The sequence below is a fragment of the Rhea americana genome, unplaced genomic scaffold (assembly GCF_003343005.1).
Source record: "Rhea americana isolate MKP2758 unplaced genomic scaffold, rheAme1 scaffold_30, whole genome shotgun sequence".
NCBI classification, from domain to species: Eukaryota; Metazoa; Chordata; class Aves; order Rheiformes; family Rheidae; genus Rhea; species Rhea americana.
This window is the reverse complement of record NW_028186424.1, coordinates 787,176-813,607: the sequence shown is the minus strand read 5'-3', so window position 1 is coordinate 813,607 and position 26,432 is coordinate 787,176. Positions and strand designations below refer to the sequence as shown.

The window sequence follows — 26,432 nt, the reverse complement described above, 5'->3', positions numbered from 1 at the left end:
GAAAAAGAAGAACAGAACAAAATATGGAATATTTGAAAATCATTTTTTATTGATATGACATAATACTGCTTTGGATCAGCTACAGCTCACAGGGTATATCTCTGTTCTTTGGAGGAAAAAGTGGTTAATAATTAGCCCTTTCTAAGTTGCCCATTAGTGTTGTTTTAACCATTTTCCTCTGATTTACACATGCAAGTCAGGTATGTCATCATCTTATCAACTGTGAATTTAATGTTATCAATACGTTAAGATTACTCTCAGGGTACCTCCCATGTTGATTAAGGCTAGTTAAATCTTTTCCAGTTTATATCCAGTGAAGTCATCCTAGCATCCACTTGCCATTTAGTAACTGTTGAATTAAATATTGACAAGTAGAAGCTTTTACCTTGTAAGGTCATGCCCTAAGTTAGGACCTGAGCTGCTTCTGGGAGTAGGCTTTTTCCAGGTGGAAGAGAAACACCCTTAGGCAACTCTTGCTTTAAAGAAGGATTATGTCGCAAAATAAAGCCCTAGCAGGATGGGAATTTTGGGGCTCGTTCCTGAAGCAGGAAGAGTACTCATTATCTAGGGTTTTTAACTGACTGTTGATGAATACTTTCAAAATTCCTGTGACTGAAGTGTTAGAGCAGTTTATGTCATCTTGATTAATCATTGTGCTGTAAGGAAACTGCCACTCACCAGGATACTAAGGGCTTGAGCCTTCCTTCCTTCTCTGTGCAGTAGCAGCATCTGCTTCCAACAAGAAGGTATACCCCTGACAGATTAATTCTTTGCACATCTTTGCCTAAAATTGCATTAAAGGCACCAAGAACACACACATGAAATTTCTAAAGGAACAGGCTTTCCAGCCAGTGAGCCTATTACACTTAGCAACTTTCTTATTACTCTTGAGTCTTCAGAGAAGAACCAGGGATCTCTCTGGAAGATCACTGACGCAGCAGGCTCAAACACAAGTCCTGTCTAGGGGAAGCTCCGTGCACTAACTCACGCAAGGGATCATCCTGGTCGATGTGATGGTGCCTTGTACAATCTGAAGGGAAACCAGAGCATGTATTTCTTCTAGTCCTTAGGTAACTCTCAACTTCTGGGGAGGAGGGAGTAAAACAAAATGCCTTTGCCTGTACTGCATTTTCAGCGAGTGTCTAGCTTGCCTACAGCCCGAGCCCGAGCGCTCAGGCTCCAGCCCCCTGGGAGCAGCGGGCGGCCCGGCGAGCCCAGAGTCCAAGCATTCCACGCAAYGCGAGTGCGCCTAAAAAGGAGGCAGAGCAAGCCTGGAGCAGAACTATCTACTTGTGTTGCTTTCGTGTGAAAACCAGTCCTGAAAATGAARCTACGAAAATAAACGTTGCCAAACTTCACCCTATCCAGCCTACCCCGTTATTTCTAATAGCCCCATATCCCAGCTTCGCTTCACGCTGCCAGACCCTTTTAGCCTGTCTAGCTGTAGTTCTCAATCAGATACTGAGTTTTTCCTTATTTAGTTAGAAATCAAAAAAAAGCAGAAGTATTTGTATAACAAATTATTCTCTCTACAGATCCATGAAGTCTACCAAGCCACAGCTGGTAAGCAGCAGCTTACTATTTGTTCTCCTGAATAGTGAGAGATATTGCCAAAGTTTTCCTCTCTAAAAGCAGAGAAAGATAATGTGTTGTACAAATTAGTTTTAAAGGATCATTACCTTCATCTGTGTAAGTAAAGCTTCATATATAAACAAGGTAAAATTCAGCATATTATGAACAATGGTGTTTTTCTCCCTCTTCAAAGAACGAGAGAATGGAAGAAGAATTAGTGAGACAGATCATCCTCTCCTTTTCCAAGTTTTAGCTGGGTTTTCCAGAAGCATTTAAATATATTTTGTTGGTATTTTAAAAGCATTACGGCAAATGTTTTGTCACAGTTAGTAGGTTTCAGTTACATGAATCTAAAAATGTAAAGCTCTCTTAYGTTTCCACAAGGTTATGAATTACTGGAAAGACTAATGGCTGAAGTACCTACTTTGCATTTCAAAAGATATTGAGGTCAAAGTCTGTTAGTTATTGCCATTTTCCAACAGTTCTTGGTGTCAGGGCCTTGAGCACATAACCCATCCTGGGGGATGGGTGCCTGGGCTCAGGGCCAGCTCAGATTATGGTGCAGGTACTCAGCCTTGGAGAGGGCTGCCCTTCAGCAGCTCTGTAGCTCAGCCCCACCACCTCTACTCTGGAGCAGCTCTCAGGCTGAGGTTCTCACCCTTGGTCCTGTCCTAAGCTAAGCTCTAGCTATGCCCATGCCAGGCCTTGTGCCCTGTTTGTCCCAACCTTAACCCCGATCCATGGATTTGACTTTGTGGCTGAAACTYGGAGCTGCCTCATTACTATGGGGCTATCTGTGATCAGGCTTCTTGGCTGAACCTGGCCACCACCACTAGATCTCTTCTACAGGTGCCCTGAGCTTTCAGGGAAGCTTCTGCCCTACCACCTAGCTGCCACATCAGCTTCCAGTGCCCAACCCTGTCAGAAAAGCCCACGTTTGCTGACACTAGGGTCTTCAGACACCTCCCTCGATACTGCCACCCTCTGCTGCTTTGACTGCTGGGATCCCCAGTACTTCCTTCCCTACTTCCAGCACTGCCAAGCATCATCATCAGCTGGTAATTAGAAATGCAGATCTGGAGCTGGACAAAAACAGTTTTAGGGGTAACAAAGAAAAAAGAAATAACATTTAACATGCATAAAAGGCACCATATATAGTAAATACATGTATGATGTTGAGCTGCAGACCAATGTAGAGCAAAGATGTAAAAGCAGGTAAGCAAACCTGCAAAAATTACCTCAGCTGTATCCTAGAGTGAGGAAGAAGAAAATAGCAGCATCACAATCTTCTTGGCAAAGGAGTTGAGGTGCTGACAGGTATCCTGACACCCCCACCAGCACCAGCTGCCTGGAGACCCAGAAGAGCAAGGCAAGGGGGAGTATAGCATTAGGGAAAGGGGTGGGAACTAAGAATTGGTGTGTAAAACAATTTTAACTGTATTAGTCTTTGTTTTTCTGTAATAATTAGATCTGGACTGATAATGATTAGACTCTTAAGATTTCAGTCCTACTAACAATAAATTCTTGGCTTTATATATGTAAAGTGTATTTCTTTGCCCATAAACAGTATTTTGAGCRTGAGAGTGTTTCCACTACATGGCTCTCTGCTCTGGAAGCTAGTCATTTGAACCGTGATATCCAGAAATGGAGATGGTTGACACTACAAAAAATTATTATTTTAAAAATATATATTATCTTTTTTTGCTAAAAGCAGTCAGGTTGCTTAATACCAGTAACAGCAGAAGGAATTCTCCATTAAAAACACTATATTTGCTCTAGTTACAGTCAAACTCTAAAAGGATTTTTCTTGTAGTAAACTTCATTGTCAATCTTTGCTCAAAATGGTAACTAATGCTTCTTGATCACCTAATTAGTTAGGAGGTCTAATCATTTATAGAAATGATTATTTAAACAGGACTGCATGTTCTAGATTTGAAATTAAATTAGTTTCAGTGTGATTTCAAGTGAATAAGGTGTCTTTGAACTCGAAGCACAGAATAAAAATGCATTGACAGAAGTCCATTATTTTGATTCCAAACTTTTCCTGTGAAGAGGAAGCATACTTTCTGGCAGATGAACTTATATTGCTCCTCTGAGCAATAACCATCTAAAGTTTACTGTATATAAAGCCCATTTCTGCAAACAGTTGAGTGTGTCTCCTGCAGTGTAACTGAAAGTTGCACATGATTTTTAAGGAAGAGCTACCCAACAGTTCAAATGCACTATACTATTATTAAATAGCTTGATAAAATTTAATTTTTGTGCTCTCCTTGTAATGTCCTGGAAAAAATGCAATTGTGTAATTAAGAGGCAAAAAAAAGAGTGGCCCAGCCAAAGTCCATTGAAGTGACATACACCACACTGCTGCAGACACTGATTTCTAATGTTTAAGAATGCACCCTGAGTCTTTAGAGAAGATGCCTAAAYCCCACAAGTAGATATAATGCATGATTCTTAGCGAGCTCTTTCTCTTCCAGAGAAAAGATTTCCCACCCTGTAATTGCCMAAGCTTCAGACAGTTGTATGCCCAGCTTCTCAGCTTACATAAAGGCACCAAGCTGTAAATCCTGCATAATGCCTAAGCCTCTCCTATAACTCCATATTTTCCATTTGTGTTGCTACTGAGAGCTACCACATAATACTTCTTATGCACTTTTTCTGTGTAAGTCATTCTATATGATCAAGCATCTCCCATTGTAGCAACCATTTCCTGCAAAATTCTGTTGTGCCTTTTAACTGGCTTTACATTTAGCCTGAACTTCTGCAGTTGATCTCCGCCTTCTCTTGCTCCCGAAGATTTGCACGTTCAGCAATCTACATACAGTAAGTTTATGGTACTGTATGTAGATTGCTGAACGTGCAAAAGAAAAACACTGACGAGATACGAGGCAAGTCATTAAGATTGTCAAGTTTTATTTCCAGTGATACCAAAGATATATGATCATGAGTAGATTAAATCCAAGTACAAAACTCAAGTATTTCGAAAAACCACAGAAGAACACTAACATTTCACTTTGTTATTAGTCCAAGGGGCATTACTTTCATGTAAAGGCATACACTGTTAATAAAATGACCTTAGAACAGGAACGGGAGTCTACAAACAACAGATGCTAACCCATAGGGAAGAGTGTATGAAGCTATAACTAATCCTCCTAATACCAGCTGATACGTTTGAAAGTGCTGCACACTTTGAAACTGTCATTAGATATCAGAGCAGACTTTCATCACGATTTAAAAAGGACACCAGCCCTGTATCAGATTGCTAATTGTGTAGCAGAGTTTCAGGTAGAGATGCCCTCAATTCCCATTTACGGCAGTAATGAAAAACAGTGTTTTTGTACCTCAGATGAGCGTATCTGTGATGGGTAATTTACTGTTCCAGTCCAGTATAAGATGAAAGAACATACTGCCTTAAGCACACATAAAAGTTACACAAATGCTAAAATGCCATGCTAAAATGTGCACTGGTCATACTGCTGRATTTAATTACTACTCCGTAAAATTAATTCTGTCAAAGGTTGAAATTAAAGCAGTGGACAGTACCAACATTATCTGGGACTTGTATTGCCTAATGTGTTTGAGTTATTTTCAAAAGGAGGCCAGATGTGAAAGATAGTTTGCATAACAGTGCACTCAGGGCAGCTCAATCTAAAGCTGRCTACAGAGCTGTAGAGAGTCACTCTGTGTTTTAAGTGACAGATGAAAGAAGCATTCATATATGCAAATTAATGCATGCAGAAAAAAAAATTAATGTGCAATACTAGGCTCCAAGTTAGCTATTCTAAATTAAGAAGATGTTGAAATCACTGTGGATAGTGCCAGGGAGATACCAGTTCAGAGCACTGTGTCAGACAAAACAAGCAAAGCATTAGAAGGATTCTTAAGAAGAGAGTCCTTATGTTACTAGGGATCCAGAAGGCAGCCAGCAATGTGTTCTGCTATGGACATCCCCTCTCAAAGATGTACTGGGGAGCTAGAAAAGGTGCAGAGAAGAGAGAATTAATGAGAAATACTACTGCATGAGACTAAATATGCTACACACTCTTTAGCTTAGGAAGAGATAGCTGACTCACAACACAAGAATTAGGGAGCTTCTGGTATAAACACCAGAAAACAAATTAAATTCAACAGACTCATGTCCTGTGAGATCCTCCATAAGAAATCCAGTCAAACGCATTGTCACAGGACATTGGAAGCCAACAATATGATTAATCCAAAGGAGTGAGGCAAAGTTACAGAAAATGGGTCCAGGTACAGTCTCTGAATTAGGAAACTCCTAAGAAACCTATAGCCATAAGGTGGACAGGTGAACAGGGGAAGGCTTTTCCTATACTTGCTTTGTTTTCTTAYTGTTTCCTTAACCATCCGCTACCAGCCATTCTAAGATGCAGCTATGGGGCTGGACCAAACAGAGCACTGTCCTGTTTTATTACAGCAAGACTATTTGTGTAGTTATATGCTCCTTGAAAAGGTTCTATGGGAAAAAAGGGACAACTAAACTGAAAGGGCTGATGGACASAGCTGGTTTACATGTATATTTGTGCACAAGTAGGGTATTTGCTTCTTATAGCATCATTAGCTTTTAAAGTTGAGGTAAATGTGAMCAATTCTAGTGGCTAATTTAGATATAGCCTGTAAGGCATAATCATTTCATGCAGCACAAAAGGAATGTGACCAGGGAACAAAACGGTTAGTGCTGAGGGCCTGACTACACAGTCTGGTGGGGAGGAGAGTAGCAGGAGAGAACGAGTGTTTATTTGGGTTAATAATAGGTTGGTCCTATGAAYTGAATGACCATCAGCTATTAGAGTGTATTAGGTGGCCACTTGGAGCACATCATTCAGGTTAGCTTCATCTGAAAGGAATTATGTTTGCATACTCCAAGACTCCCCTGCTTTGCAAGCCACAGCACAGTCTTAGCTTTCCCCTGTTCAAACCAAACACTAGTGTGGTTGCACYGTAGTCTTCCAACATGCCCAAGGAACCTGCCTTCAGCTCATGCCATAGCAGGCAGCCTTAGGTTTCTCCACTACCAATAGCAATTTGCTGTGTTTATTTTAAAGAGAAAGTGCTTCATGCAGGAAATGTCTATTTTGTTAAAAATTCTGCACCTTTCCCGAAGTGCTGCAGTGCTGCCAGGGACTGGTGCAAGAGACCTCAGCGCCGTGGTAAACAGCCAGAACCTGYGCAGCTGGTGCTGTCTTCTGGGGAGCCCAACGAGAGGAAATAACGAACATAATGATGCACCGCAGCCTACAGAGGCTAGCATGTTGCTAGTAGTCATAAAAAATTATTGATCCCTTAGAACAAGAAGCAAAGAGACAGTAAGTCAGTCACGTCTTATTAATCTCCTCTGAGCTGTTAATTTGCCTTTTGGGCACCATTGATTCCATTTCTCTTTCCTCTCCTCCGCRCCATCCTCTTGAGCTCCCTAAGACACAGCTCCCTGTTCAGTTTACCTCCACTTCAGAATGGGTTTAACTAAAGCTCTCTACCGCCCACTGATCTTAGCTGATAATTTCTTATAGTGTTGCTACTTCAGTTGTGATACAGCAGATCTTTGGTGTCTGTGGAGGGGTTTGGTAACCTTCAGCTATCTATGTTTAAGCTACCAGAACAAGAAGCATTGTAAATATGTTCAAATCTGTATAGATTCTTGTATTACYCTATTTTTTGTGACAGAAGAGTACAGACCATTAGTGCCTTAAGCATRTCAGTGTCTGTCCTGTGAGGTTCGTGCTCCCTTCTACTGAGCCTGCTGCAGCCTCTTTCCCCTCAAATCTCACTCCATAGGGGCACGGAGGAGGCCCATTGGCACACTCATTAAAGTTTTCCTTACATTTATTTTACTAGATGATMTCCAGAGGTCCCTTCGAACCTTACTAATTCTATGATTCTATGATTTTATAAAATAGAGTGGATATGCCWTGAGKGAGAACAGATCTRGTCTAAAAATAGTATCTGTAGCAGCAGAAATAAACATGTCTTAGAGGATTTTCTAAGATTCTTTTAGTAATCCATATAGTCAACTGCTTCTCTGGTCTTATGCATGTTTTCTCTTCTTCTAGCCCCCTCTCCTAAAGCAAGTTATAAACATGAAACCAGAAGGGCTGATATACAGCAATAAGAGGTCTGTTCGGTAGATGGTTAAGTCTAAAAGCGCTCATTGATCTTCCATAACTTATTACATATCAACTGGTGAGATGAAGACGACATGTAAGCCTTGTCTCTGAAAATCTGCACACCATTTCAACCTCTGACTAAGCAGCAGACAGTGGCCAAATTCAAAATTGATTCTGAAGAAAAACCAAGAGCAAGTATCCACCCCATAGTTTACATTACTGATTACCAACAAATGGCATGATATTTATATTGAACCGAATACTCTTTTATCAGCTGCACCAGAATAGACTAATAAACTGCAAGCAAGGATAGTAATGCCACTRCAGTCAGTTTTTCTGATTTCATAATCAAGAATAACCTAAGAAATGTAGACAGAAGAGCAATCACAGAAGAGGGAGACTCCATGAATTTGTTTAAACTGAAAACTTACGGCAGTATTTCATTAATTAGTATACACTGTTTATTATTTCCCCCTTCATCTCTAACGGACCAATTCTCAGACAGTTAATAGCATCTGGCCACTAGCCCGATTGTCTTACTGGACTGCAGAAGTGTAACCCRGGGAAGCAGAAATGGTTAAAAACTAGCTTGCGTAATTGCTGTTGCAAGAAAGCCGTGCAGCTTCTAGCCAGTCCCTAAGAAACAGCTATCAAATGTGCCAGAGCAGGGTGGAAAAGCTTTTAATAAAGCACAGTCTCAAAGAAGGCAAATTGATGCTACACTGTGCTGCTATAGCTTCTCTCTCACCACAGTACCTGCCATCATAACTGCTTATGTGTTTATATATGCATATATGTTATTTTCACTGAGTACCCTGCATATATGTAAGTTCTTAAAACAGTTCAGCACTGGTGTCCRCTCTAGTTTGATATGCTATTTGAAGATTTCCCCAGCCCAAGATGTCCTTAACAATTCTCAGGGCAATGAGGTAGCATAAATATGCGTATTGCATATAGCAAAAATGCAATATTCTGCAAATCTRAAGTGAACCTTACCTTTCCTTTAAAACAGAAGTTTGTAAGGTTTTACTGATTTCTTCCATTCAGTCTCCTGCAGCGGTTTTTCCTGTTTACTATGGTTTTCCAATTCCACCCCCACCAACCCCAGATCCGAAGGCACAGAATCCGTTCCTGAGGTTCTTCATACGACTGTCTTTGTCTTGTCTTTCCTCAGATCTCTGGAAGACTGGGACATGATGCTATCTAAGGCTCAGTTCTGGTTTTTAGTTTAACTATCTACACCTTAAAGTCCCCCGAATCCTTGTAACCTGTTTTGTCATTCAATCATTTTGATTAATATTTGCTTCCCTCTAGGTACAAACCATTACTACAGCATCCTGCTGTCTACAATTATCTCAGACTGAGTTTTGCTTAAAACTCTAGCTTTAACTCTTCAACTCCTTTTTCTATATRTAAGTAATTTCTCATTCTAGTTGGAATGAATATAATATGTGCTGTTCTTCATCTCCTTCTAGGGACACTACTTTATGCTCACATCTCATCCCTGAAATCCACAGYAGCACCTACTAATGTTGTTTAACACATCAGACCCTGTGGCAGTCAGATCTCATTAGGTGACCTCGTTTCTGACCTATGTTGATTTAGTAGAGCCTAGTGTCCTTAGTGGGATAGGAAATGCCAAGCAGACGATAACCTCTTAAATATGAGGTTTGACTGCAKTACGTTTCCATGTGCATCCTTGCTCTGACTCATGCCTGTACACATAGTTCCACAGAAGCCACAGCCCTCTCTGGCCAAATCAAGACTTGTCTGTGTTATGCAAGTTTCTCTGATTGACCTCAGATTTTCAAGACAGCAGATTATATACAATGTTATTCCTCAAAACTGCACTTCACTGCACTTCTTTGTTGCAATGGGTTGTATGTGAAAGGCAATTTGGAGAGGAAGCAGACTGCAACTGGACATTGAACAACCAAACTGCCCTAATTCACTCTCATCTCTAATCAGAAATTATCTCAACTACCAATAAAATTTGTTCTTCTGACCATGTTGCAAAGGAAATGCTATGAGACTAGGAAGGTGAATAAGGACTGTGCAGATACAAGTACCGAAAGGGATAAAGTGACAACTTCAAACAGCTGCAGACATTGAGAACAGACCTCGGAACCTTTAGTCACACACTGCTTAACTTCTTTCTTTCCCAAAACTGAAAGAGGGATGCATCTGGCTGTGACTAAGCTGTCCTCCTCTCTACAGCACATGTTCTTTCTTCTGTGCATTGCCTTGAAATGCTAACAGCTTAGAAGACAAAACATTTTTTAACCGTAGTCCCTCTCCTTCAAGGCTACTGTTAGGGGTTTTGCATAAAATGGARCCATTCATTTTCCCTAAGAGGATACAGAAACTCCAAATCCTTTGCTTAAGTGTCAGGATGGATATTAGCCCATTCAAAGTGTTCTGGCAATACACAGAACACTGTTATCATCTCAAACCATCAGCTTCACTTGCTCAAGCACTCCRGTAAGTCATGTTGATCCTTTTAAAAAAAGCTTGAAATCCAAAATATTAGTATTGCAATAGCTTCCTGTTATAAAATCGGAAGTTTTTCTTAACTGGAAATACAAGTATTTTCCAATATTCCCTATTTATTCTTCCATCTATACTTCAACAATGTGTAGTTGTTGCATCACTATAGAAAACCCTCTACCTTGGGTATTGGTAGACTAAGAAGTGGTAGTAAAGGATTATGCTACATTTCTTCCCCAAACTCCATGACACAATTGAAGATCTTTCTGTAATTGTAGCAAACTGTTTTGACAACTCCCTAGTTAAACAGGTCTCTAGTACTTCTCGTTCTATCCATTATATTGTTTGATCATAAATTTTCTTCACAGTAAAAGTCTCAGATCAGTGAAAAGCTGCATCATCATGTCCGGTGTAACAGTAGCGTTAGGAATGAGGAACAACTTYTGGCTGCTAATGCAGAGCCATGAGGAAAGGCTGTGGCCCTTGACAGAGTTCTTCTACTTCAGTGAATGCAGGGAGATGCAAAATAAACTCCTTTGCTCCAATACTTTGTCTGCTTGCCTCTTTCTCACTCRTGTGCCAGTTTCGTCAGATGTTTGGCTTTCAAGTCAGCAATAGAGAGAGAGTCTTTGCAAGGAGCTTAGACTATAGCCTAGCACCGGAGTGTGYAAGGAGTACATTCCTATTTCTCATATGCCAGTGTTTTCATTCCRAAAGAATGAATATTAATTTCAGTGATTTGAGATGCATTTTTAAAAACTAAAATRTGATGTTTTGTTACTATACCATGATATTATACCACATTACTATACCTCTCAGGTACAGAGAAATAAGTGGGTGGTTAGGTTTTGTCTATGGGAGACCACCTCATGCTTCAGCACAGTGCTACTTGTGAGACCATTTTTCAATTCTGGTAATCTGTGTTTTGTTCAAAAACAAAATTTTCTGTCTTTTGATTTCTTATTTACAGTCCACTTCCTCCTCTTCACACCTTGCCCCTTCACCACTAAAGCAGGCAACAAGGAGGAAGTCTTATCCACAGGCTTAGGACCAAAGCTGTACTGCAGGGTGGAGAGGAAAAGGAGGGATGAGCAAGGAATGTGAAGCTGGCAAGACTAAGCAGGGGCTCAGAAGGAGAGAACTAATACCATCTGGTCTAGAAGACTGGGAGATGCTCAGCTCTGGTGGGCTGAGGAGAAAGCAGGGCTACACACAGAAGCTAGGAACATCTGGCTCTCCTGTTCCTTCCCACTGGTACTGAGTAAGGCAAACTAACCATTTCAGATACTGGAGATCAATGGAAAGATTCGGACATTATAGGTATTTCAGTCACCCTCTTGTATTGCAGTAAAATATCTTCACCATGGTCATCTTCCAATACAAGAGTACTTACTGCTGGAATGCAGTTCTCTGCCATCCTGACTCCCATCTTTGGAACCTGAGRACTTTGCACATTTTAACTGAGTGTACGTGGGTCTTTTAGCTATTCCCAAATAAAGAAGTTTGTGGATTCAGCTTTTATGTAGCACTTCAAAACACTGGAGACAGGTGAGACTACTTCTGACCAAACACACAGAAGCAAAGTTCAAAGTGAGCTGGAAAGCAAGCCTACTGCCTCTGCCTCTGGTTTTGGCAGTTGCTGCCCCCTGCTTCTGAAGACAGATACCCAAAAAGCCCTTGCAGAGGGAAGAGGTTTTTTTGTTTGTTTGTTTTGCCTTTTTTCTAAGCCTTGTGATATTGCTCCTTTTAGAAAACTTTAAGTGAAAATTTACTCCAAGTCAATTAACACTACAGATTGTTAAAAATAAATGGGTTTTTCTAATCTGCTTGACACAGTTCATACAGTTTGTAACTTTTTTCTTGCTTTTCACACTGTGTGCCTAAGCAAAGAGGTACTTTCTGCAATTTGTTTTGTCTTTCTTCTATCTTAGAACTCAAAAGATAATGTACAAAATGAGATATAAGATCAGAACCTCAACTTAAGCCTTCAATTTGAAATAGAGCTGTACTTTTCAGTGATTTTCTGGAGAACAGCTTAAATCTACAAAGTCTTTTCCCTATCATATAATACAGAACTAGGCTCCTTGATTGAGTAAGGAATATCTTAATTTAATTTATTAAAAGTATATGATGCAAAGATTTCCCTAYTGTGCTCTCCTGTCTTCCACATAATAAAACATCCTTTAGAGTATTTAAAATGTTTTAAGACCTAAACTAGGTCATGTACATATATTAGGTATATGACCAAGTGGAGAGATTTCCTTTAACCTACACAAATATTTGAATATCCCTCTTAAAAGCTAACATGTAACTATATAAGATTCCCCATCTGTCTGCTTGAAGTTTCTACACACATTACTGCATACTCTAATAAATCACTTATCCACCCCCCTTTTTCCTCAGATCTTGGTACACTAAGATTATTTCATTGAGTATTGCCTAGATTACTTACAGAAAACCCCAAGTTTATCCCCAGTCCAAATTTTTGCTAAGAARTTGAAACTCTCCATGACATTTTTGCTCATAAGGAGCATTCTGCTGTGCTGGAAGCCAGAAGAAATTTGCAGTAGAGTCACTTGCCAAGTTAGCACATGATTAATCTATATTTACACTGATTAAAGAAATCATTAGAGAATTTATTGCCTCTGAGGAACACACTGGTCACAGAACATGCCTAAGGAAAGAAAAAGCTGTGGGATTACATGTTCAGGGTTTTCTCAGAATCACAAGATTTCCCTAAAAACAAACAAACAAAAAAAACCCAAACCTTTTGTGAATCAGTGATTGCTGCGCATCCTCTGCTGGGCTGGCACACAGGAGAAGCAAGGAGAAGGTCCTTGAGAGCCTCTTCCTTTCCTCCCAGCAGGCAGAAAGGACTCAGGAGAGCACTATAAACCCTGCCAACCCCTATATTTGCAGGTGAGATTTCAATCAGCGCCTCGCGGATGGAGGTGGGGGAGGCGTGCCTGCCGTCCCAATTGGCTGGAAATTGCTGAGCAAGGTCTCGCTCTGTCCCTCCGGAGTGCAGAAGTCAGACACGTCATGAAACATACCTCGCACTTCGCCAAGAGAAGCCTTTCTCTGCCCAACACATTCACTYCCCTCCTTTGGGCAAGAGATGCTTAGCCTTGCTTTTCTGAACAAGAGGAATAACCTGAGTGGCACCGAAGAAACAGAGTGAGCTCAGGAATGAAGAGAGGAAAGGACATCTAAGTCAGTCTGTTGGCTTAATATTGGGCAGATTTAGTGTATTAGAGTGAAGACAAAATAACAAAGATCTGTGTGGTAATTCTGTAGACGAAGCATGTGTTTATTCAGGGTTTGCTTTGTTTCATGAACTTTTCTGTCAACAGAGCTGTTTCGCTGCAGCAAAAGAAACCAGCACCTATCTTAGAGACAAGAGGGCTTAGGACAACTGGRAAATGCCAATTTCCTATTGATATACAATTGGTGTTCATTGAAAGATCCAGTTCTATATTTTTGTATTTTATCTTAGAGAGTTCTGGGAAAGTATTCCCTTTCAATTCTGAGCTCAGTATTCACAGTTTTTCTTAGAAGGGCTTTTTCTTTATTTTTACAGCTTCAGTAGTATGGATGCTATCAATCAAATTTGAGGATAATTACAGAATCTGATTGGTTCTTTGTTTTTCAGCTTTCAGAATTCTTCTCAGATCACTATGTCTCCCTGTTTGAACTTAACTGCAGCTCAACTTTGGACTCACCGCTGTTGCACAGATTAACAACTTCCATCGGCTCGGAGCTATGCAGCCAAAATGACCGCAGACTGCTTGAATAGCCACTGATGGAGAACTCACTGCTGTATATACATTAGTGCTTCACTTAAGGGTCTAAGTGTGCTTCCTCCGACATCTGCAAGATCTTCTGGCTTAGATCCAGGAGATTGTAATAGCAATAGCAGTGCCAGTAACACTTATGGGTGATACACCCTTTTCCCAAAGAACCATTATCACTGATATTAAATATTTACACAGTAGTGACTAGCGGCTCCAGAACCAGCATTCTGCTTTGCTATCCTGTAGATAAATACAATTTCTTGGTAGGGAGTTCAAGCCATTTTGAATGGAGAAAATAAGTGAATACAAGGAAAAAAAAAGGAGAAGAGGATAATTGCAAGTTAATTAAGTGACATATTCACCTCTCATACTGCTGGAAATTCCTGACGACTGCACTACACAATTATTCTAAAACACGTATGAGATTTTTCAGCAAGCATTGAACAGTTTGCAAGTTTTCCAGACTATGGCTCTGATGAATAGTTTGCTGAAGCATTAATGTCTCAGAACTATGAACATAATTTCAGGAAGAGGTATATACCATATAACATGTGCCACAGAGTGTGACACTTTGTTTTTCAAAATCACCTCATTCTTACTACTTTAGAGATCTGCAGCTCAGAGTACTGCTGCAAGGGCAGTGCCAAGTAATCTCTCTTTGTGGGAACAGACTAACATCACAGAATGGTTGAGGTTGGAAGGGACCTTTAGAGATCACCTAGTCAAATTTCCCTGTTCAAGCAGGACCACCTACAGCAGGTTGCCTAGGACCCTGTCCAGACAGCTTGTGAATAGCTCCAAGGATGTAGACTCCACAAGGTCTCTGGATAACCTCTTCCAGTGCTCAGTCACCCCCATAGCAAAACATTTTTTCTTTATATTCAGACAGAACTTCCTGTGTTTCAGCTTGTGTCCTCTTGTCCTGCCACTAGGCACCACTGAAGAGTCTGGCCCCATCCTCCTTAGGGGAGAGAGGAGCTATCCCACTGCATGTCTGTGCTTGGGGAACACCAACAGGTGGGAACACCTATGAAGGCAATTTGAGTGGAGAGGGCATTTAGCCTATCTACACGTTATGGCCAGCTGCTTCTCCAGCTACATGGACACATCTGCCACCTTTTGGCAAGTCTGCCCGTATTTGCTGCATCAGGCATACAGTAGGCATATCTTCTTGGAAGAGCCTCTCAACATGCTCAGAGGAGATTCCTGATTGTGACCATTTCTCACACCTTAGTCCAAACTGAGCACTTGGGCTAGTGCAAAAGTAACAGGAGAAGGATACCTCCTGAGCTCAGGAATGTCAGGTTTAGACAACTGAGCTGAAAAACAACATTAGCCAGGCTTTTATAAGATCAAATTTGAATGTTCCAACTCCGCTTAAATCCTGTATTGAAATAAGCYTAATATGCCAAATAAAACCTCATTTAATCCTGTTAATCTATGGTCACAGTTTGATCATCATTCTAGGCTGGAGCTGGATTTGCAGGAGATTAGAGTGCGGAGATCTCCAGGCTGGCTCAGACACAAGAGGCAGTCCTAGTCACATCAGCACGGCAAAGCAAAGCTAAAGAGCTGCACTGAGAGGAAGGGCATAGCACAAAGCAAGATGTAGAGACCGCATCTTTCACCCTGTCCCACGGGGTTACACCTGCTCATGGAGCTAGCATGGGAATCTCAGCACTATACTCCTACATTCAGTGCAGAACTGCAAACAGGAAAAAATAACAAGCCTATGCACAGACTGCACTACAGTAAGTCTCAAGAAGAATTTTCTTATGAGTTCAGATACTTTAAGACAACACAAAACAATACACTGAAAATCCTGAGCTAGCAGGAAAAGCATCAGAGAGYGTTAAGCTCACATATTGGTCAAGTTAAACTGGTCAGCCTGGAAGGACCAGAGCTAATGTACAAGTGTTCAACCCACTGACTAATCTCTGATCCCAAGAGATGGGGTGCTAATATTCAGTGATGTTGCCAATACCAGAATGGCTTCTCTGTGGAAGCACCTGAGAGTTTAATCCAGGCACTAAAACCCTATTGTTTTACCTATGGAAATAATGAAAGAAATTTTGTGGACTTCAGTAGTCACAGTAGAATATATGTAGCCCTGCCCTATAGTCTTGTTTTCATAGGGAATCTTATTTCTAAATCTATCTGAATTTTAAGCTGAATGAGAAGAAGCCATTTTTAATCTTAGAGCACAGAGCAAGGAGTATAGTTTTGTGGATTATAAATTACATAGATTAATTTATACAAGGCTTTATGTGAGCACATACCAAAAAGAAAATTGTACATATAGAATCACAAAACATTCATAGGCAGAATGAGAAAGTGTATAAGATAAATAAAAACCCAAACTCAGCCTTGGTGTATAATATTCATATATTAAATAATTGATGACCTTGCCTTTTAAATTATTTCAATGTCTTTCTTATATTAAGAGCTACATGAACAATGTAAAAACACGTATTTGAAATTAATAAAAAAGCATCAGTCATAAATCATAGTGCAATATTATTTTAACAGACATTTTGCACTTTTTTTTTAGTATTGGTATTGGTTGTTGCTTTAATCTACTTCTGAGAGAGCCTGTCTACACCTAAAACAGAGTTTAGACTTACATAAGAACTTCCTGCTCTGCCATTCCTTGCTGATCTTACTAAAAATATGTTAAGGCAAGAGGTAACATTACCAGGAATTCTAGCAAGCAGATCATGGCAATAAATATGCTCCATTATTAATTATGAGATGATTATTTTGTGGAATAAAGATAGGCCATTGGGATTATATGGTAAATGCTAAGTTTTATTGTAAAAGAAATTGTGGTTAATTATCTGTCTCGAAGGATGCGACTTCTGGGGCACTTATTGCTAATGCAAACAACCAGTGTCAGTTATTTAGCAGGGTAACAACCAGAAGGTTATTCAAGAGAAAAGCTTACTCTTGGAAGTTGTGTAAGTGCTCTAAGCAGGTCAAGTTATAAAACAGGGAACATAAGAAACATATTGTCGTTTTAAAATCTATTACAAAAAAAAGCATTTGGTTTACCATTTCTTAGCAAAATTTCTTTTTCAACACAGAAACCACGTACTGAGGAATTTGCACTGAAAAACAGACGCTAAAATGCGTGCAGATGGGGGTGTAAAGGGAAGGAAGACCTGGAATCTGATGTGAACACACACAATTGTAGTAGGTATATTTAGAAATATTTCACACATAATGAATTAAAGCCTTGCTTGAAATAGAAGACAAAAGATAAACATGGAGGCAGATAAGTGAATGTAAGATGACAGTATCAGTCCGTATGACAGGAGTCTGCTCACCTGAGCCTGAACAGGTCATAGCCTATGCCAGCATGCTGCACCGTGCTGCCTCAGGAAATATGCAATTGAAAAGGGCACACAATAACCACTCATCATTACTTCTCCCAACTCTTCTCTTAACRTGTTAGCCCAGTGTGCCCAAATTCAACATCTCAGCTTATAAGCTTATGTATAAATACATAAACATGGGGAAAGATATGCATCTATWTGATTAGATATAGTCTTCAACTTACTACATTCTCAGTTCAGGCTGAAATTCTCTCATATGCTCTTCCAACAAATCTTCAGTCTTTCCTCTTGAGCAATGTCAATTCTCTTTTATACTACTTGTCCTAGGATTGTTAATCCATCCTAAATTTAGACAAACTGACTACTTAAGCAAAGTGGCACAGCTGCATTCCCYCTGCTCAAGTATTCCTGGTAGGGCAGGAACTGCAGCCTGAGAGGAAGTTTCACACCGAGTGACTGATGGGACAAGTGGACCAATTTCCTTGAGGCTGTGCCCTTGGAAATGATTTAAAATATATCATGAATTATTTTCAATATAAAGCAAAGTCAATGGAAAACGTTGCAGTTTATTTGGTATTTCAGAAGTTCTCTGAAAATTATCAGATCAAAATTAGGCAGAAATAAACATTAAAAAAACACTTGATGGATTCTGTAGAAACGTATTGATCCAATCCTGTATGCTTTTAGAAGTGCTTGTGTCTGAGATTTGAGCACTAGTCTATGGTAGGGATTTAGCCACTGTGGAATGTGAAGGGAGATCTTTAAACTCACATAAATTAGATAAATTTCCAAATTAGATTCTAGAAGAAAAATTATGGTTCTGATGTATCTTCAGTAATAGAGTTTAATTCTTTAGTATTCTAAAGGATTTCCTTATGAACAAGTAATCGTTATTAAACGCAATTACAGGATAAAGGCTAACAGCACAGTGGGCTGTAAGCCAAGGGAAATGATAGTGGATCACAACCTGGCATTTGTGCTGCTGCCTCTGGAGAACCATATCTAGCATTGGGTCCCCCGGGACAAGATCAGCAAACTGACAGGAGTTCAGCAYGGGCCCATTAAGATGCTCACAGAGTTGGAGCACATGGTGTACAAGCAGAGGCTGAGGCACCTCCAGGCTTCTTCAGGCTGSAGAAGAGGAGGCTCAGGGACGAACTTAATTGTTGTCTTCCACTTCCTAAAGGGAGGGTCATAGGGAAGACAGAGCCAAACTCTTCTCAGAGGTGATGGTCACAAGGTGCAGAAGGAGAAATTCTTCTTGAATGTAAGAAAAAAAAATCACATGAGAGGAGTGAAGCACAGGAACAAGTACCTGGAAAAGCACTGGCTTCCAAGGAACCTGACTTAACATTAAAGTTAGCTCTGCATTGCTGGTCTAAGGGGCTTCCTTAGATGAATTCAAAGGTCCTCTCCAACTTAAATTATTCTATGATTGCATGATAAAAAATTTTTAATAGAAATAGCTTTTGGTAAAATACTTTACACAAATTACCTTAAAGAAATAACTTATACTAGCAAAAGYACTTTCTAACTAGCATGCTTCAATTTGTGTTAGGGCCTTTACATTGTATAAAGACTATAAAAGCATTCAAATTAACAAAACCCTTGAAGACATTATCATTCTGACAAGTTTACTGTAGCTCCAATCTAAGCCTCTAGCCAGGTCAGGTGCATGAGTAATATACTTACACAAATCCTAAAGTTTTCTGGAAGATTTTAGAAATAAAATCAAGTCATGAGGAAAACACACTAATGGSCTCAGCACCTTTCAGGCTATTCAACATCTTACATCGGACATTGGACTCTTGGACTTTTGAGGAGTACAAAGCAAGGTTTCATTGCAATAGGCACTTCATGCATTTCCAAGAAACACTTCATTTATTGTATCTCCCTGAATTTCATTCCTCCCCAAAATACTTCCTGAACCATATTTTATTCTTTACTTCTGTGTCATACATTATATGCCCAAACCGCATTCCTAATTTTCTGTTAATCATGTTCTCTTTAATTCTTGAAGTTTGCCAAGAGCAAGTGAAAATTTGAGAACTGTTTTTTAGCAGCTCCATAACCATGGGTAAGTCAGTTGCTTGAGGAGTTACTGCTAAGCAATTCACAAAATCATTCTAGAATTAATTGCTTTTTTGATAAGTCTAAATCTCTTTAAAATGTAGGAGCTGAAAGATCAGAAAATATATGCCAAAAGTAGGTTGGTACTTAAATTACAAATTACTTTGTATATCATTTACTTATCTAAGAGAGAAAGAGATCTGTTCATGTACTAAACCTCAAAAACATAATTCCCTATTGTCATTTAATAGTTAGATTAGTTTTGGCAGAAGGGAATTGAAAATTATAGTTCACAGCTCAGATTTTACATTGTTTGAGACCTCTGTGCCAAATTATAAATGCCACATGGGTTTTATGACCTTAAATAATGTTTTATTTCTGCTTCATTTTGTGCCCTGGCTGCACTGTAGATAAAGCCGGTTATCGGTACAGCTTGTAAACATGGCTTGTGATAAGGGTTTAGACAATGGCCTGAAAGTTGGAGTGGGATAAAAATTAAAAACTGTTTTTGTACCAGAGATTATTTTGACTACACAGCTGATGAGAGGGAGCAGTTCACAGAAAGAAAGTCAAGATCTATTCCCACCCTAAAGTTAACCTATTCCTGGTTGCCTGGTTGTGATTATATAGCTTRTTTAATTAGATAGTTATTTTTCTTGAGCTCCTTTTATCTTTTTTTTTCAGTTTTCTATTTCTAGTCTAGCTACATCTAACATAGTTTTAACATTGTACTTTTCCATTCCKTTTCCTTTTCTTTCCTTTTACTCTCTTTTTCCCTTTGCTTTTTTCCTTCCCCTCCCTTCCYCTCCACTCCAGTACAGTGTGTGAGAAAACAAAGAAGTGATGAGCAAAAGAAGAAATATGATCCTCAGATGAAGAAATAAAKAATTGCTCAAAGGGGAAACGTAGGCCAGGATAAACCCTTGAGAAGATAGTCACCCGGTGCTGTAACAGCATGGCACAACCTCCTAATGCATCACCGAATTAGCAACAAGGACTCGAGTCCACTTCTGGGACCTGTTCAAATCCTGCTCCCCTGCATTGTATACRTTGGGATGGACTTCTCCTGGTTCATTGGAAGTGACACAGCGATTCACTAGGAGGCTTGGTGTCTGCACAAACCAGAGCTTCCAGAAATTCCTTGGCATTCCTCCTCAGGCTCTTGTGTCCCCTCCTTTACCTTCCTTTGGCAGTGCCAATGCCATACACTGCTCTCTTCCTCCGATTTCCCTCAGAAGGGGGTGCCTCTTTCTTATATCATGAAGGGCTGTTTTCTGCTCTAGGGAGAGATCTTTTCCCAGGGTGCTGCGCCTTGTCACAGAAGATGCAGAGTAACATGACATGTCTGTTTTTATCCTTAGCAACAAAGCAGGAGCAGGAGAACTGAGGAAGATGATGCCAAAACACATATTCTGCTATATTTCCAAACACTTTCAGTTCTCCAGCTTCGGGTTATGCACACTGCTTCCATCTCTGAGTAAATCATGGTTATCTTTCTCTTCATTTCAGTTCCCTGTTTTTGTAGAGTTTGCGCATTCTTTAAATGTCCTTCTCATCCAATATAGTCCAGGTGACCTATTTTTTGTACTTACTTACTAACCCGAATTGGAAGGTGATAGTTTCCTTTGTTTTGTCTGTAAATGCGATGCACTAGAAATTAGTAGGTTAGTTTTGTAAGCATGTCGGTCATGGTACTCACTTCCTACTGGAACTGGAACTGGTTAGTCAGACTTGGCATTTATAAAGAGAAACACATTTACTAGAGACGTAAATGTTCTTAATTGTCAGCTATTATATAATGGATAATTGCATATCATTCTCAGGTATGGTTGAGAAAATAGGAACACAAGTTATTATGGTTAGTAGGCTGGGAATTCCTACAGTTGTCTTAAATTCATGGGCAATTGTGCTGGGCTTCCTGGGCAAAGCCTGGGCTTTGCTGAAACCAGTGCTGGTGGTGTTAGTGGCATGCGCACTTGCTGCAATGGACAAAAGGCATAGAAGGACAAGGACACAAGGGAACCCACTCATTCCCTTTTCCCTTTCCCTGGAAAATGAACGTAAGGATTTGGAAGAAATGATCCATACTGAACAACAATTGATGTGCAAGAGCTTTTTAGAAAGGAATGACCACCCTCATGTGGCTCTGAGGAAGTAATAGACGCCTGTTAGTTGACTACTTTACTTTTCCTGCAGAAAGCAAATATTAAATTAAATTATATTTTTAAAGTAGGTACAAAAAATGCAAAGGTTTATACTTGAGGATAAGTAATTAAAAGTTCAGCTGTAAAGTGGAGACAAAGAACTAGGAAAAGACCAAAAGATGTGAGTGAACTAGGTGATGACTGGATGACAGTAAGTCATCAAATCAGTGAAGGTGTTTCTAGCAGAGAGAAGGAAGAATTAATATCACATACAAAGGTCTGCTAAGACTTGGTTTGGATTGTTGCATATTAAGTGAACACTAAATAGAGATTTTTTTTAGACTAAGAAATAACATTGACATAAGGAAAAACATGCAAACTGATCAGAAATATGTTTAAGCTGAAATTACAGCCTAAATTGATGCATTTGACACTGWGCAATGGTCTTCCAATTAGGCTGAGGTAATAAAATACAAGTAAGTTGAGGGCTCTTAGTATTATTGAAAAGTTGCCTGTAGTAACAGATTCTGGTGAGCTGAGAGCTYCCTTCCTGGATCTGTTCTTACTTAATGTCTTCACAAGAGAACAAATTTATGATTTTCTAAATATGCTAAAAAATTGACAAGTAATAGAATCCACATCCTATATAATTTCAATTTTTAATGCAAAAAGTTACTTGCCATAATCTATATTTAAAGAAAAACTAAACAAATATTGAACAAATAAATCCAGTTCAACACTTAGGTATGCTAAAAATTAAGTATATTGACCTATGAGAAAGCAGTTCTGATGACGGGCTTTCATAGAAATGTTTTTTCTTATACAAAGTGTATTCTTCATTTTAAGAGCTAGATCTCATATTTTGAAGAGTCAAGAGAAGAAAATATAATAGTTTATTATGTTAATAGCTTGAAAAGTGATAATTAAATATCAGTAAGTGCAGCATTAATTATTAAGGATCAGTTATTAATAAATAAATATTTGTTCCTTTAAAGTCAGGTTACTACAAAAAAGGAACATAACTGTGATCATACTTTTTTTATTTTGTTATGAATACATTAAGATTGCACAGTAAAATATTCAACTGTTGAGAGACACAGAAGTTAATACTGTTTGTATCACACTCTCCATTTTTTTTTATGCATGTACTAGGGCATAGTTTTTAACTATAAAATCACATACTCTTTTACAAGTCTGCAATACAGAGACTCAGTCTCCCTCCGAGCTTGACCATGTCATAATAATCTTAACATGTCTTAAATCATAATGCTTTATGTGTTCCTATTCTTTACGGATACTATCTTTGGTGAACAGCAAATTTGAACAATAAAATTACCTGTAGATATATATCATTAAGTCATATTGGCCAGGAACTTTCAAATTTGAATTTTGAAATTAAATTTTTGAATGCCATGAGATTTTTTTTTTTTTTTAAGATGATTTTCAGGAAAATATCACTTCAGAGTTATAATGACCATGCAAGTAAAAACTGACCCATTTTGAGCCAAATCTTGCTTGCTGTCTTCACATAATAAGAGAAAGACACATCTACTTTTAAAGTCAGACTTTTATTCTGCTCTTTGTTTCTTTAGCATGCTGGTAATGGCTTTCCAAACAAAGCTATTGCTAGATGGAAAATTCTAGATTATATTTCAGACACTAGGAGAATGCTCAATTGTTCCTTCTTGTGGGATCAGCAGATTTTGCTAAAAGATGTAGTAATCATTACAAATACTTTATGTTAGCTATTGCCCAATAAACATTCACATAACAAAGCTAACAAACAGAAAAAAAGGGATAACATTTATATATTGAAACACAAGCAGAAAGAATTTTTTAAAATACCTGGACCACAGCTTATAGGCAATAAAACCATTAACTTTGCTCTCAGTGCCATGACCCTCTTTCATATGCATTTCTTCCTTTTGGCATCGATAACCATGCACCTAAATAACTCTCGAACTCTCGCTTCTTAAAAAGTGATTCCTCATTTCTACAAGTAACAGACGCAGACTCCAATCACCTCCACCTCCCAGCCTAGGCTAAAAGCAAGCACGTCCCCTTAGCCTTGGCGGAAGCCACAGGGACTTTTGCTGAGACTCTTCCGCGCGTGTGAGCTCGTGGAGTGTGCAGCAGATCTGCCTGTAAGGACAGAAACTCCAAGGATTTGAGTCTTTGGATTCTTTTGTTTGGAAACAAATCCCTGTGCTGTTGTTCTTGCACTGCAGTGATACAGTCTGAGTAGTTTCCAAAACAGGCTTGTTTTGGCCCACATTTATCACCAAGGTCATGATAGGTAGCGGATACTAAACTTTCCATCTATGTCCTGCTGATTAATAAAGTATCTAATTCATTATTACTGAGCTCTTATGTATTCAGTTCTGAAAAGATCTCTTTCTAGGATGGTCTGCAATTTTCTCAGCTGGTTAGAGTGTGGTGCTGCTAATGCCAAGGTTGCAGGTTCAGTCCCCGTACAGGCTATGTGGAGGGTTGGACTAGATGATCTCCAGAGGTCCCTTCCAACCTCACCATTCTATGATTATGCAGGATACAGCACCCATTATATTTAGCCTGATAATTTTCTATGACTTACTACACTTATATTTTGTGTATGACAATAATTAATATATATGATATAGAATCATAGAATCAGTAAGGTTGGAAGGGACCTCTGGAGATCATCTAGTCCAACCTCCCTGCTCAGCCGGATCAACTAGAGCATGGTAGACAGGGTTGCATCCAGRTGGGCCTTGAAGATCTCCAGAGAAGGAGACTCCACAACYTCTCTGGGCAACCTGCTCCAGTGCTCCGTCACTCTCACAGGGAAGAAATTCCCCATCACATTCAGGCAGAACTTCCTGTGCTTCAATTTCTGCCCATTGCCTCTTCTCTTGTCACATGGGGCAACTGAAAAGAGTTTGTCCCTGTCCCCCTGACATCCTCCCTTCAGGTACTTGTACACATTGATCAGATCCCCCCTCAGGCTTCTCTTCCCCAGGCTGAAGAGGCCCAGCTCTCGCAGCCATTTCTCATATATTAAAATATATAATTGCAATTACATATTACAAGTACAATCAATATTAAAATACATAGTTCACTACTATATAACATTAGATAACATTATATAACACTACCATATAACATGTTACATAGATCCTACAATTTATTATAAGAATTTTAATATCAGTTTTCATCTGTAGAATTCAAACTATTCATTGATGCTTATGATTTCCAGTCTGTTACTTCAAATTCATTCTATTCACAGGAGATCAAGACAGAAATGAAAAGGGCTTAGAAACRAAGTTCTCTGTGCTCTGCAATATTATGCTGCAGAGAAGCATCCATCCAAGGCACTGAAAATAATCCAAGTAAATTAATGATACATCAGATTTACAAGGCTACCATTTCAACTGTCTAGATAAGCTCCCCTGCTGAATACTCCCTACCAGAGAAGATACTACTACCAACTCCTCTGAAAGTTTCAAGCCCTCCAAACTGAATGCCCATGTTAGTGAATAAGTTACCCACCTGCAGCTTCCACCTTAAAGAGGAGACTTCTTGATCTAACTGCCTGGCACTGGCTCTAGTAGTAATCCCTCAGACTGACCTCATCTGTTAAACACTCTCTGACCTCACGCTCTCCCTTAAAGTTTGAACTTTCTGCTTTGCTGGTGATCTCTGGTTTATAGATGACTTTTGCAAACACGCGGATGCACAGAGGTAGTCCTAGCACAGAGTTTTTAACATTAAATTCTAAGGATAAAGGAAAAGAAAGTAAAGATCAGTTAGAAAAGATGTCATTTCCAGAGCGCAGTACCCTCGCTGTAACTCATCCTTCCCTCCTGATTCTACCCCGGAAGGCCGGCAAGGCCGGGTCCCCCCTCCGTCGCGAGGCCGCTGCGAGCACAGCACAGTTCCTCTGCTCAGCTTTTGTCTGGCTCTGAACCAAGCCCTCCTTGTTATTTTTTTCTSTCTCCTGGCCAAGTCTTTCTGTGCACGATGCACTCCTTCCTCCTCTCAAACCTAGTTTCTTTCTTCAGTTTCTGATAACTTTCTCTTGCTCCAAGGCCTCTTCTGAAAAGAAAAATGAGGTATTTTCTGACCTATGTCAATTCCTGGCAACTCAAGTGCGTAGCTGGTCACAGCACGATTGCTGATGAATCTTTATACTCCTACAACGAGAGTCTGGCCCTGCTACGACTGAGGAAGCACCCTTGAGTGTGTCTGATAYGGGTTTTGCATCTGAGGGGTAATTCATGAGGAAAAAAGTGTAAATGGTGAAAAGTAAACAGAAATTACTGGAAATCAAGTCGTAATATAAACCGCAAYGATAAATAACACAAAGGCAATCTTGTCAGATTCTCTGCCTTGCTTTATACTCTGACTTCAAGAAACCAGTTTTCCTTCCTGGGGAGCTCATATTCTTTCCCTCCTACTCTAACTTCTGTGCTAGGGCAGGGGGGAAAAAAGGCTTCACAAGGGCAATCAGTTCTTGGCAAATCAAACAAACCCTGGGAGTTGCTGGCGTAAACTGGAGTAGCCATTTCTATCACTTTTTACCAGATTTAGATCTACAGATTCTTGGGTAAGAGCTATTATCAGCTCAGATCACAGATTCACGAATGTCTGCATTTCTTCARTACTACGCAAAGAATATCCTTTGGTCTAGTCTTCCACACTCCATCTTAAGACGGTTTGTGTAAAAGTAGGTGCTTCTTAATTGTAAAATGACAGGAGCTGGCCACGGTCTCTAGGGCAGAGGCTATACTGTAAAGAGTGAGAAAAATACTTAYGCTGCTACTTATTCAGCTTTTATTGGGTTTCAGTGTTTGAATGAGAACAGCTTTTTGCTGAAGATATCCAGCAATAAACTACCAAATAAAAGATTTAGAAAGAAGAACTCTTCCT

General features: G+C 39.5%; 1 protein-coding gene across 1 annotated transcript in view; it reads right to left on the bottom strand.

Annotated features, from left to right (window-relative positions):
- Window positions 1-26,068, bottom strand: part of SLC2A9 (solute carrier family 2 member 9) — a 133,953-nt gene extending 107,885 nt beyond the window's left edge. The window contains exons 1-2 of the mRNA XM_085309681.1: window positions 26,035-26,068; window positions 25,132-25,277 (exon numbers count right to left, since the gene is read on the bottom strand). Coding sequence (XP_085165807.1) covers window positions 25,132-25,277; window positions 26,035-26,068 — 180 coding nt within the window. The remainder of the gene's footprint in view (window positions 1-25,131; window positions 25,278-26,034) is intronic.
- Between the last annotated feature and the right edge of the window lie 364 nt (window positions 26,069-26,432).